Source organism: Hesperophylax consimilis, chromosome 21, assembly GCF_061612785.1.
Source record: "Hesperophylax consimilis isolate HC1 chromosome 21, BYU_Hcon_1.0, whole genome shotgun sequence".
In the NCBI taxonomy this organism is placed as follows: Eukaryota; Metazoa; Arthropoda; class Insecta; order Trichoptera; family Limnephilidae; genus Hesperophylax; species Hesperophylax consimilis.
In genome coordinates, this window is record NC_142856.1 from 8,864,784 (window position 1) to 8,879,594 (window position 14,811).

A 14,811-nucleotide genomic window follows, 5' to 3' on the forward strand; every position below is an offset into this window, starting at 1 on the left:
AGAGGTTGTCAAGTCATCCAACTGGTTCCAGTCAGTTGAGACTTTTGTGCACGCAAAAGTTCTTATGGATACTAAAATGCCTCATGTGCGGGGTATGAAAAAAAAAACAAAATGCTTTTCAAAAACAGTTCAGAATTATTATGAACATAAGTTTGTGAGTTGATGTTATAAAGCGGTCACAGATGGTTGCTCATTGGCCCATTAAACAATAGTGATTTTACCCCGGAGGTTAACCTTTCCAACACCGAATCAAAAAACTTCCATGTAATCCCAAGATGCCGCGCCAGCGTTACTGCTTATTACTTATCTCTTTGTATATTTATAGGTGTTTCTTTGTCTTATCTCATCATCATAAACACGACGGCGCTGCATCCCAGGGTGCAATTGGCCACTTCCATATAATGTTTTTTGCTGGCTGCGCTCCCTCGTCTTTGGTTTCCAGTTTTCAGTCTTCCCTTTCTAGTTCAACCTTATTTTACACAGTCCATTCACAGCTTTCTCTTTGCCTCTGTTATATTTTTCTACGTTTTGTCATTTGGAAATTTTTCTGCATGTCCAGCGCACTTCCAAAATCTTAGAATAGTCTAATTCTCGTAACGATTTTCGAGTTCATGATTCATCTTTATCCTGTACTAACTAAAGTCTCCAGCATTTTCCGGGATATACTCATGGTTTTTTGAAATGTAGACAGCAATTTTAAACTTATTTTGAACGTTAAGTGTTCAAAATTTCATCAAGAAGTATAAAATTCTGCTGTTTTTTTTTTTTTTTTTTAAACATACAACAAACGATGTTGCACTCCCATGAGTTATCAAACTCATTAAGGGATTGCCAATTGGTAGTTTTGAAATAGAAGAGTAAAAAAATTTAAAAAAAGAGTTTTGTACAGAAAAATTAGACCCAACCCAACCCAATGTGCAGACACAATGTATGAAGAAAACATTTACAAAACATTTCACAGAAGCAACATATGAATAATCATTAATTTTTCGGAATAACTTAATTGAGTAAAACCTCAAATTGTAATATTTAAATATTGAAGACAATATTAGTGATTTTTAAACGAAAATCACTAATATTGTCTTCAATATTTTTTTTATGAATAATCACTTTACAGATATATCACAAAAAAATGTCTTATAAGACTTTATGAATTATTATAATCACTCATTTGATTTATGTACTGTTGGTGTCAAAAAGTTAAAAAAGTATCCTCAATGATGGACTATAGAAATGCATAAAAACAAAATCAGGAAAATACATTAAAAAGTACGGGCTCAAAAATAAACAGACCTAATACAAGATGTTTTTCATTCAAAATACATGAGAAGATTAAAAAAGCCCATCATCTCTGGATGTACAAAGTTTGGTATTTGGAGATAATTAGGACGGCTATCAGAACAGAGTTTGTACCTACTTATGACTCGTTTTCCAAATAAAATTTGAAAAAATAGGATTTCATTATATCGTTTCAAGATTTGTTATAGGCATATACCTGTCTTAATTCTTCGGGCAATTTGTTAAAGTTAGTGTAGGCAATCTATTCTAATGATTTCAGTCCGAACTTTGTTGAGTGTATTTTTGATATATGTAGTTTGTTGTGTTGTCGTGTATTATATTGGTGAACATCGTTGTTATAGTTCAGTTTCATATTTGTGTGGGTGTTAGACTGAATAATATTTAAGATGGTGTTTGTTATCTCAAAGCTAGGAACCATCTTAAATGGCAAAACAAGTGCGTGACGGTAAATATCTTTAACAGGTATATCCCAAGGCAAGCCAATAATGTTACGCATGGTTCTATTTTGGATTATTTGCACCTCCGATATCATTTAGGGATTTTATTGTTGGGGTTGAGAAAATTGGGGTAAGGGTGCCTTGTAGAAATTTTCCTCTCAAAACATTATCAATCATGGAAAAAAACCTTCAAATAAAGCCACCCACAGACTACTTTTTTTGTGTTTTTCAAGCCCAGGTCTCATTTTCGTTTTATTAATGAGCAGTTTGTTTTCTTTATTTGTCTTATAAAGTTGTATAACGAAGTAATTTTGCTCTCATTGAAGTATGTTTTATTTGGTTGTCTTATCAACATATAAATGTGTCTAATAAAATAAAATATGTAATTAAAAAAAAAACACGGAAGCAATGTAAGGCCCAGCTGATCGCCATCTTGGATACTGAAGGTTAACAGCAGAGGCTTCTATCGGAGTCTGTACCCCACCTCCGCCCCACAGTCAACATAAACATGTAGTGTAACGCAAAACAGGATCCGCTTCCGGTAACTTCCCGCCCAACTTCCGGCGAGCCAGGAAATTGATGTTGCATGCAGCATTATAACTTAATGAAACCCCACAGATAGTTTAAGCGTACTGCGTTAGATGAAAACTGAGTTAAATAAGATATTTAGTATTAGATATACTACAGGGTTTTCCAATAAAAGGTGTTATTTTGATATCCAATCATAAAAGATCAATGGTTTCGTTGCTTGTGTGGCACGTAGCGCCGTCTTCTTGAATGTAAACGCTATCCAGATCAATACCATCTAAATTCGGCCATAAAAAATATTAATCATCTCTCGATAGCGCAATCCATTCACCGTAACTGTTGCTCCAGCCTCATTTTCGAAAAAGTAAGGTCCAACGACTCCGCCGGACCATAAAGTTAACAGTCACACGTTGAGAATAGAGAGGCTTTTCAATTGTAACTCTTGGGTTTTCCGAGCCCCAGATGCGACAATGTTGCTTGTTGATGGCCTCATCACTCAAGATAATTTGCATTTGATTCACTCAAGTGAATTTTAATAATTTCAATGCGTTGTTGAAGCGTGTATCGTTCCATTTTTATTAATGACGTAGTTTCTACTTGTCAAATGTTAAAAAATGACAGCTTCAAAAGTAACATCTACCGAAATAGGGGGCAATTAAAAATAACACCTCTTATTGGAAATTCTGTATCATATAAACATGGTCTATGCTTTTCTGAATTCCGCTAAGTATTAAATATAGATATAGGTATAACCGTATACCTACGTATTGAACAATACTTAATCTGGTGTTGGCATGCAATCAGTTCTCAACTACTAACTGTAACGATATTATTTCTAGTAACATGGTATTGCTTGTGGATAATATTGGTTCAGACAATTCATTAGATCCAGTATTTTACGTATTACATATTATACTACCTGACCGCCCATGATTTGAATTTCTGAAGCGTTCATTTCATATTCCTTTCATTACGTAACTGAAAAATTGTGAAACATTTTTCGAAAGAACGAATTAAAATTATATGTATTACACACAACTTTCAAATAAACATTTATAGATATTTTAAATATCAGAATATGAACAGATCAATTAATGACAAGTTTACTCCTGTCAAAAAATGAGTACTTATCTTCTTTTCGATCTAGGGATATTATTTGGATAACCGACACCTCTGCCATAGATTACTCCAAGTGGTTCACTACTTGTGACAACAAGGGTGTCTAGGTTCGCGGGGTGAAGTTTGTCTAGGTCTTGTATAAGTCTTTAATCAGAAGAGGCCGGTTGAGGGAGGTTCCTTCACCTCTCCAATGTGATTCTCAAGACCTATCACTCTTGGACAAACCGACCTCCAGATTCCTACCCATTTTTCTTTTATTTTTACTATCTAAAATTTCCACTCCTTCATTTCCTTAAAAAAACCTCAAAACCAATTTCCAAAAATGAAAATTATTTTCCTCGGGACCTTCTGCGTGGAGTTCAATGTGTTGCGAAGGTTGAATATGAGTTCGGTGTTGAAAGTAAACCGTGATTATATTTTATAATATATTTATTACGTAAGTTATTTTGATTAGCGCGTTAAAACGTAGCGCGTAGTAGACTGACTGAGTACCTTCCCGCTGTCGCTTATATAAGGTGCCAATCCGATTCAAATTGCACCTAAGAACGTTCCCGAACATTTTTATGGCTACAAACATTGCCACCCGTAACGCTTAGCAACGGCCGAAATTTCTAGTATGTTCTATGACGGCCTAGGTACCTTAGCGCTTGGCGCTGTGTACTAAGTAGTACTTGGCACCGTCCGACTCGAGTAGTGGCGTACCACACCACAAACGTAAGAAAAAAAGTTAATTCCTTCCCTCTTTGGTTTTCACTGAGTGTGGTAAATTTTGGTCCTCCATCCAGATGATAAGATGATCCCACAGCCCTTGTAACCATACAATGCATATATGAGGCCTTAACGAGTCGACGATGTGTGAACGACGATGGAATTCATTCCTCCGTTGGATTAATGAGGTCCACAAGGCAATTCCTGAGGCCCTGGACTAATTAGTAGTCATAGATGTTCTCACCCCATACCGTACAAAATAAGAAGAGTAATAATTTGTACTAGCAGTTAAAAACCATCCAGTGAAGCTCACATTATCAAATAAATAAAAATATATGTATCCTTCCTTTTCTAAAACAGATCTCAAACACAGCATCCTGAACACAGCGAAGCCCCCGATCAAAACCTCTGAAAACCTAGCGGAGTCAAAATAAATTAAATAAATTGCCAACCTTGATCATGAAAATTAATTTATCTTACAATGAACACATTATAACAGCCTTGAGAATTATAAAATCTTAAACAAAGAGTTGTCTTAAATTAGCCAGGCTTAACCGAGTATAATTACTTTCTCCTCATTGACTATGTATTTTTTATGAATAAATTCCCCACTGCATCAATGTAAGAAATACACGTCGTATTGTTTATCACATTACTTCCTCTTGAACTTTTCTTCACTTCCTCAAATTCTACGGTCTGCTAATGTCATGGGTAATTGGTTAAGTCAGGAAAAAGTATTAATTATTTCTCATCGAATATATATATAATGTTATTACGAACTCATTTTTATTATTTATTCCCATTCCTCTACACATGCATGTTTTGATCCCATAATATGCATAAATTTGTAGTAACTATTTATTAGTAAGGTCCGTCAATAAATTCTAGAAGTGTAACGAAATAATTTTATTTTTCACTACGATGGTAACACCAAGCATCGCTGATTTTAGAACAAATTTGATTGACTTGCAAATCTGACAGATGTCTGACAGTTTAAACTGATTTTTTTCTTTACGTTATTACACGACATACAAGTAAAACTACACATATCTTCCACATACACGGATAAAAATGAATATTGCTAATTTATTTACAATCAAATTATTGATAATCCTGTTGAAGAAGGAATTGCAGGCCTAACGAATGAGGTTTCCTGATAAACTTTTAGTAAATTACTAATACATTATCACGATGTCGGAACCGAATATTTCCGCATTACTACTTGTATAAAAAAAAGTTACAATCTTCTGTAATACATACACAACCAACACACTCACTAACCAATAGGATACATGATCTAGGCAACAAGTTTGGGGGTACTATAGATGGATTTAATGACACCATTTATACAATTAACCGTACTCTATACCAGCATTTTGTTGAATCCTATCGAAAAGTATTTAACTGTAGTTTTAGTGATTTAAAAAAAATTTATTTATTCGTAAGAAACAAACAGCTTTTAAATAATATACAATGATAGATATAAATAAACAGGTTAACTGAAGTCAAGCCACAGAAGTGTCTTATGCTGAAGTTCATTGGAAATGAATTTTTAATATCTTAAAATTAATTTGGTGTTAAAGGAAGGGGAGAGGAAGAGGAAAATAGGAAGAGGATAGGAGATGCTCCCGATACATTCCATACTCTCATAATAATCGATCGTAAGCATTACTTCATATCGATATTTCTTTAGATTATTACCACAAATGTCAATGCTGTAAAATTTTGTATTATATTGTGCACATATACGAGGAATCGGGGAATTTTTTCGTATGTTTGTTCTACACGAGGGTAGATAAAATAAATCAGATTGTCGGGTTGATCTAGACGGAATATAAAGATTTATTAAATTGGTAAGTTCTGGTGAGTCCAGACCATTATTTAGGATTTTAAACAATTTGTCTTGTATGTAGTATTGTTCTAGTTTCTATTTTATTTTATGTTACTTTTACATGTTTTACTAATATTGTTTCATATGTATATATTAGATATATTTTATTTTTTATTATTTTAATTATATTCTCATTATACTTGTAATCACAGTTTTATATTTTTGTATTCGCAGATCTGTTTTATACCTACTTGTAATGAAGTGTATCCACAAACTGTTATTTTCTAAATAATACAGATACTCTCCTATGTACACTGCATTATGTATCAATTTTATGTAAAAGCCTTTTTAGGCGTATAAATAAATAAATAGATAACTACTTGGAATAGCTTGTTAACATTTACTTAGAATTGGAAACTTACTCACAGTCTTCTGAAATACGTTTTGCTGCGAATCGATATTTTGGCCCTGAGGGATTAATCACTACCCAATGTTTCCGTAATAGATTCTATATTAAACATACTGAGGGAACACTTAATGTGTACACTGCATAGGTTTTCTTAAATAGTGACGAAGTATCAATAAATTGATGCAATAAGGAAGTTGAGTCCATTTTTTTTATTTTTTTTTTATCAATGTTCGCATTCAAACTTAAATACTGGTATTTTTTTTTTTTTTTAAGTTTGTTTTCATAGTTAAATTAATTCTCAAAGTTTTAATTTTATTAAGCCCGCCAAAACGAGCGGAATCCGAGCTGTAACAGGCGGGGTGTAGTGTGACGTCATTAGAACTGTGAAAACCACGTCGCTTAAGCATTATGTATGGAAAAAATTTAATTCTTCAACAAGGAATTCTAGTAATTTTTTTACCAATGTTAACCGTCTATTATAATTGATGTTATTAAAAAAAAAGAAAATTGATTAAGATTTGATAGTTAAATTAATATTTTAAGTTAGAATATTTGCTTTTCACGCCCGGTACGGTATTGCCGTCGCTACTTGTTGACGTTCCCCGCGCGAATTCAGGACCACCGCGCAGAAAAGTAGAGACCAAAAGTAAAATAACGGTTTACAGCCCAGTTCACTGTGAGACTTTTCTGAGCGGCCGGCGGCCTGAAGTGTATCACATGCTATGTGACATGTATAATAATAAAAACATCTAAGTTATGCAATAAACAACATATTATTATAAAGCACTATACGAATATGTATCTTTAGAAATCCATTTCATATAATAATAATAACAAATACGTACATATATTTGACAAACCCAAATAAACCTTTGGCCTATACACCTCTCTCATCTAAACCGACCATCTCTCATGTAATAGAAAGAGATGCACCATAGTAGTTCCGTTGTACGTACAAGTCACGACACATGTGACGACAGAATTCTTTCGACCAATCGTGGAGCGTATACAGTCTATTGCTATTGAATGCTTTTTCAAGAACGTTTAACTAATTCTAAGAATAATAATATAGAAATATTTTTATATATTTAGAATCGATATTTTTTGATCTACATGAACATATTTTTTATAAGTCAAAATATTTTTCACTCAACTTCCTTATTGTCACTTTGCAAAGTACTCCGCACTGTCAGAAAGGGACAGGTAGTTGGGTGAGGTAATTCAGGAACATATGTCAGTGCGTTAACGGTTTGCTCGACGCTCACATTTTAATAATTTCTGATGAACGTATTACTAAAATCTCAAATGTTTCTAAAGGGATCCTTACGGATGTAAGTTATTTATATTTAAGATTAATAAAAACAGGACGTTACGATAAAAAATATTTTATCTAAAACGGTTTTAAAATTTTATAAAACGTTTATCAACTATAAAATTAGCGATAAGCACCAGATACCTCTAGAAACATTTGAGATTTTAGTAATACGTTCATCAGAAATAATGAAAATAAACCTCATGGAATGATCGATTCTCTAGGCCTGCTAGGCCAAAGTCAACTCTAGTCCATCCATTAAGCCAGGCCAAGAGTCTGTTATTGTTTTTACACGACTTCATCACTTATGTCGTTAAGATTTCAAGCGCAGATCTCTCCAATACACCTCAGGGCTGCGCTTCACTATTTGTGAACGGCTGCTTCACTATGTCGTTATGATTCTAGCTTTATTTCAGGGTATTGTCTCGTATTATGAAGGTACCCAATTTTTAAAAATCTGATGTCTCTTGTAGGTTCTAAACCGATTATTTATAATGATCATTGTGTACATCCCAATTAAGGTATTCAATCATTCTTCATTGTGTAATGATTTACTCTTAAGTAATACGAAGATAGTTATTTATTATCTCATAATGATGGTATGTGCGATGCATGCATTATATTTGATGAAATTTAATGAAGTGCATCGAAAATATGCAGAAGATTACAGTTCGTGCCTCGTTTGTGTTTTACCGACGGTATCAATTATAACCTAGTTAATATGAATACTAACATACAATGAACATGTAAATATTGAATAAATTGAATATGTTCCAATCTTTACGTAATTACTAGGCGAATTTTTTAAAGTTTTTATTACCTTTGATAAAAGAAAACTAAAAAAAGAAATGATTAACATTCCTCGATTAAGAATAAGTTGAAAATATTTGACTTCATCCTACTCACATATCACACAATTATTAGCAGAATATGTTTTTTGCACGATACGTAGGACTTAACTATTTGTTTTTTTAAACCACACAAGAGTCCCAACTGCTCCCAACAGTGAGACTATGGCATTCCCAATCAGGAATGTAGTGAGGCTGGGAGGTTGGGAAGAGGATAGGTGGAGAAGTGCCTTACTTTTCAAATGTCGTCGCCAAACAAGGCCAAAGCCATTTCAAGCAAAGTTTCAATTCTGAATTGTGGTCTTACACCAGGGCGATTCTGAGAGTATTTTCCACTCTGGAACGTGCCGCACAAATACTGAATATTATTTTAAATAAGTAATTGTTAAATAACAAAAATTAATCAAATAAAATTTACTTGCGCACTTCTGGATTTGAACCAGTGACCTCCAGCTTGCTAGTCGAGAGCCTTACCCCTCGACCACGCAGGCCGTCAAATGTAGCATTGAACTTGATTGACGTAAATACTAAGGCCGGTATATCAGTTGCTATTTTAATGCTCGCTAAGTACGCGGATCCGTTAACAAAATTAAGCTTGCTAATTCGGCGCTTAATATTTGCTAGCCGCAAACTAGTGGTTCCAGTTACCGTAAAATAAATAAAAAATGTAAAATTTGACATTTACGTAAATAATTGTCCGGCTGAAATTAACGTAAACGCTTAAATTGTAAACTTTTATTTGTGTGGAGTTCGATTAGGAATGTTGCTGATATTAATTGATGAAAGATGATACTCAATCAAAACCATCTGGTATGTAAAATAGGTTTCAATCCCTCCTCTCCTCAAAAAGACTCTCCGCACAGCATCCTCAAAGACGGCATGGGAAAATGTTTTCCTTCGTGTAAATAGGGGGATATCTATCCAGTTTTATTTTCGACGACGCGACGTGTAATAAATAACATCTTCAAGGTGTAGCGAAAATTTTTTGCAAACTTAAGGAAAATACCCTTTATTTATTTACACGAATCATGATGAAACATGAACATAAAAAGGCTTGGTCAATATTTCACTTACCGCAGCACTTTTACTTGGCATATATTACGGAAATTACACTTCGTTTCAACTTAATTACTACTAGAAACAACGATTTATATTATATGGTAAAAGATGCATTATAATTCCATTTTTATTCATAGTTCGAAATTCACCTTATAAACAGTTTTTCTTTTGTATGGAATGACACTTGCGATAGTTTCATTTCAATCTAAATACGCATACATTACTTAATTAACGTAAATAACATGTAAATAGTGATTTAATGTAATAATTATTGAAACAAAGTGTATAAGTGTAATTTCCATAATGTGTGCCTAAAAGTGCGGTGGTTATGGAAATGATTACCGCAGGCTTATTAGGTCCATGTAATTATTCAAAATGTCATCATCAGTCATCACTGATAAATACCTGACATTAAAATAACTCATTTTGTACATACTAATAGATCGACAAATATATTTTGCAGTGCGATTGCTTTATTTTAATTTGCAGAGAAACATTATTTGACAGCGAATTATTGAATAGTATAATGAACCAAAACAAACCGATAACCAATAAACCAACAACTGCCAACGAGCGTAACAGTGTCACGAGTAGCTATATGTTCCCAGAGGTGCTGTAAAAAGTAAGCTTAGCTGAAAAATATTTATTGTGTCACTGGAACCCTAATATCATTGGTTGACCTTCATTGGTAGGAATATAGAAAAAGAGGTAGTTTGCAAATGAGATGGGTTGACGAACTGCAGGCTTTGATGGATGGATGATGATCACCAAGAATTTGAATAACTGGATACTTTAGAAAGAGGTCCATACCGCCTTTTTAAATGTAAATAATTTCAATTTGAAAAACAATTATTTTCTGTTAACGTATTATATTGCAATAAATGTTAATTTATGAAGAATATCTTCAAATTATTTGTAATCAGGTTAAAATCAGGATTGCAGGCCCTCTAACAAATGAATTGATAGATTTTCTGATGAAATGTTAGTAAAGTGCAAATGTATTGTCACGATCCGGAACGCATGTTCATAAAAATAAAATAAAAATTGTGGGGCGGATATGTGCACCGCCGCCTTGGGGACCATTTATTGGATAACCAACATCTCTGCCATAGTTCTGCGTGTGATTTATCTAGGTCCTGGCGGTAGATGTGTCTGCCCACCAACTGCATGGCAGGCCGGATCGCTAGATACTGGTTGAGGGAGACCTTTGACCTCTCCAGCATGACTCTATCGACCCATCACTCTACACCGAGATTCCTACCCAACTTTCATACCTTTTTCCTTCCCAGAACTTACTCTCCGTTTTTTTTCTTAAAATGACCCTCCACACAGCATCACTAAAGATTATATGATGTGAAGAACTAATGCAAAAAAAAATTGAGTTGGAGATCTATGATGTCAGGCGAATGTAAGTGAGACAGAGCTCTGAGCAATTGGGCTAAATGGAACATTTGTATGGGAGGCACTACTAGTGTTATTCTTTTTTTAAAGCAGAAAACGATATAAACTTACAATGTTTACTGTAATTGATTTAATCACCGATTAATTACGTGCGTATAACCAACATGAAAGTTATTACGATTGATATGTTTTCCTTTTCAATTTCATGCCCATTATTTTCATTTGACGAGTTCATAAAACCATGACTTATTTCGATTACACCATCATAGGTTTCGTAATCCATACGTAAGAATTCATTAATTCAGTTTCAAATTAGTAAAAGCATTTTTGTATGAGTTATAATGATTATTGATGGAAAATAATGCGAATTATTTCAGAGAAATTTCCGATACAACTAAAAATTTATTGTGGATTATCTAACGTAGGTTTAGTGTATTCTGTGGAAAATTAAAATAATATTTTACGGCAGGTAAACTTTCCCCTTCTTTTGCCGGGGAAATTCACTTTCGTTTTTCCGTATATATAGTGAACACGCTTTGAATAATCGTTATCACATCACTTCCAGTGTACAAGGGATTCAGATTATCTCAGTTCAGTTCATTTCATCAACTCTTTTTCAATTTTTAAAAATGGCCGCTCATCTTACGGTGAGTAAAATTAATTATTGAAAAATATCTTCTAGTTACGCTTGTGAATTTTTTAACAGTGTTGTTTTTTGTTTGTTTTGCCAAAGTACAATCCAGGACAAGTGAATTTATTATTGAAAATAAGTGGAAATTTTTAACGCATAAAATGGAAATATAAAATTAGTTTAGAAAAAATATTTATGAAAATTTAACGATTTTTTTATGTACTTAAAAAAATCAAACAATTGATCAGAGAAATAATTTTCATAAATGTCATCTATGATGCTTTGAAATATCTGAATCAATCAAATGAAAAGCATTAATCATGTTTTTTTTATTAAAATATTAATGTTTTTTTAAGTTTATTATATTAAAACAGAAAACATTTTTATGGTCGTGTAAAGTAAGGTAAAAACTAATAGAATATAATTTTTATATATTAAATTTGCTGCACGTTATGAGGGTTTTACCGAAATTGTTTGACAATTTGTATCTAGTCGCTGCCAATTTTTTTTTTTTTAAAGAAAGATAACATTCCCGGGTTACGAATTACCTGACAATATTCGAAAATCTCCTACTAGCACCTCAGTAAGCGGAAAATGTTGCTTGTGTTGTGATGGATGACTAGCCATCCGAGGAATTGAACACACTACGCCTGGGTGGGACCCAAACGCGATGTCAACTCAGCCACCGACCGGTCAATTTGCTTTCAATTGTTAATTTCACTGACCACTAATGTTTATAGAAATGATCAAAATCAGAAAAACACCAAATCAACAAAAAAAACTGTAATATTGGTTCTAAGCATGGTTCCTCCATACATGAGGAAAGAATCATAAACTTAAATTTGGATTTGAGGTCAAAATATCTTCTTAATATCTTAATAGTTCCTATTTTAATGAGCTATTTTTATTTATTTGTGGTTTAAATTATGATATACAGTCCACTAAAGAACGCTATTATCATACACAGTCCACTAAAGAATACAATCATGATACACAGTTCACTAAAGAATACAATAATGATGCACAGTCCACTAAAGAATACAATCATGATACACAGTCCACTAAAGAATACAATATTGATACACAGTCCACTAAAGAATATAATTATGAGAAACAGGCCATTAAAGAATACAATTTTGCATGATTTCAGCGGCAACTTTTGAATTTTTTAATGAGTTAATGGTAATTTTAAAATGATTATTATTTTTTTATGATAAATTAATGTTTATAAGACAAGGTTTTTACGAATAGCACAAAGGATAATAAATTATTATAAGCAATAATTAATCGCCTGTAATATCAATAATCAAATTGAAAATACCTCCCGAGTAAAAATAAATGCCGCCGACGGGAATTGAACCCGAGCCTTCTGATGTCGGGTCAGTCGCTCTGGACCACTGAGCAACGTCGGCTTATTTCAAACCCGCCAAATAATTCAATATGTATCAGTACGTCAATCAACAATTACTGCTTATTCTTTTTTTTTCATCCTTAAACAATCTGTAGACATAAATTAAAGTTTATGTGAAAAAGACCGCGCAGCCATTCCTCTTACGATCTCCTGCCATTTTACTTTCATTATCATATCTCCTTCAGTAAAGGTTTATTTAGTATTACAATGTTATTTAATTTAATTTATGTTTTCAGTGGATCTTTGTCGCAGCCCTAGCAGTGTTGGCAACTTCCTCTGTGGAAGGTGGACATCATCACAAGCACAAGAAGATCATCATCCACGTGCCATACATCATCAACTTGAAGCATCACACCCACACCATCACCAAACACATCATCCACAAGGAACACAAAGAACATAAGGAAGAACACAAGGAAAAACCAAAGAAAGAAGAAAAACCAAAGAAAGAGGAATACTACGAATTCAAGGGATACTCCTACGGAAAACACCACCACAATTCAAAGAATATTGAAGAAAAGAAAGATCCCCATAAGTTCTCTACTTACAACGCTGATTTCAGCAATCAATTCCCAGAGGGAATAGCTCATGAGATCACGAGCTACGGTAACAACAATTTCAGAGGACACAAAGAAACTAAATTCTATTAGAATTTTTCAAATAAAAAAAAATCTTCGAGAAAAGACTGAAGTATTTATTGAGAAAGAAATAATCATACAATATAAGAGAATTTTAGAATAATAATTGCGAATTCTTCATCTTCTGTTCTTACATCTGAGAGTGAACGAAAAACACGTGTTAATGCATCATGCAATGTTTAACAAGTCATTGTTCAAATAAAACAATCAATTATTATAAAAAAGCGTTTCCACAATGAAAAAGTTTGTAAGCATGTTTCAAAGGCCGCTTCATATCTTAATTTATCTATCATTGGATAATGAACGAATATGATAATATATTTATTTATTAGCAATAGTGCCCGGCTTCGCACGAGATTTGGACTGAGAATATCGATAACAACCTAATTACTTCTTGGCACATTGCTATGAGGGGATATTGTGTCAGCCATTTATTAGCAGCAGACACATACATGAACGGATGACGAACCTCGTGTTGGCACTGTTAGTGGACTCTCTCGCTGCAGCAGCTGGTACAGTTTCTTCACCACCTAGGATTCTTGCTGCAGAGTCTCCATCTTCTATCTTCATGTCACCTGTTCCTGTTCTTCATTTTACTTTTCTTAACTTCACTTTATTTTGGTAATATTTATAATTTTTGTAATACCTGCATCAACTGTAAAGCGCCACTGAGGTGATAACTCACAAAAGCGGCGCTATAAAAAATGTCCAATATTATTATTATTATGCTATACAAATCTGTGAAAATTTCACAATTTTTTTACTGCTTTTAAAATAACAATTTTCTGCTTCATACTTTAGATTTTTAGATTCAAAATCATCCATAGATTAAACATTATAATATCTCATTTTGGCACACAGAATTTTACAAACATCGAACTCTGAAAGCGAGTCTGATGTCTACTCGCACCAATGAAATTTAGCGCCAGGTAAATAATTTTTTCTCAAACATACCATCTCAGTTTAACCGAGGGTATATAAAATATACACATTTACGATCTACCGATAGCCTCAAAACGGAGAACCAAATAAGTAAGTTAACAATCTCCTTCCTGATAGCCTCAATACAGAGAATCAAATAAGTAAGTTTATAATCTCCTTCCCCATAGCCTCAAAACGGAGAATCGAATAAGTAAGTTTACAATCTCCTTCCCGATAGCCTCAAAATAGAGAATCAAAT

The 14,811-nt window shown here is 33.3% G+C and overlaps 1 protein-coding gene across 1 annotated transcript; it reads left to right on the plus strand.

Annotated features, from left to right (window-relative positions):
- The first annotated feature begins 11,542 nt into the window (after positions 1–11,542).
- Positions 11,543–14,200, plus strand: LOC149413593 (uncharacterized). Its single transcript, XM_089644427.1, has 2 exons — positions 11,543–11,598; positions 13,230–14,200. Exons 1-2 carry the CDS (start codon positions 11,581–11,583, stop codon positions 13,641–13,643), a joined length of 432 nt encoding a protein of 143 aa, XP_089500553.1. The 5' UTR covers positions 11,543–11,580; the 3' UTR covers positions 13,644–14,200.
- The last annotated feature ends 611 nt before the right edge of the window (positions 14,201–14,811 follow it).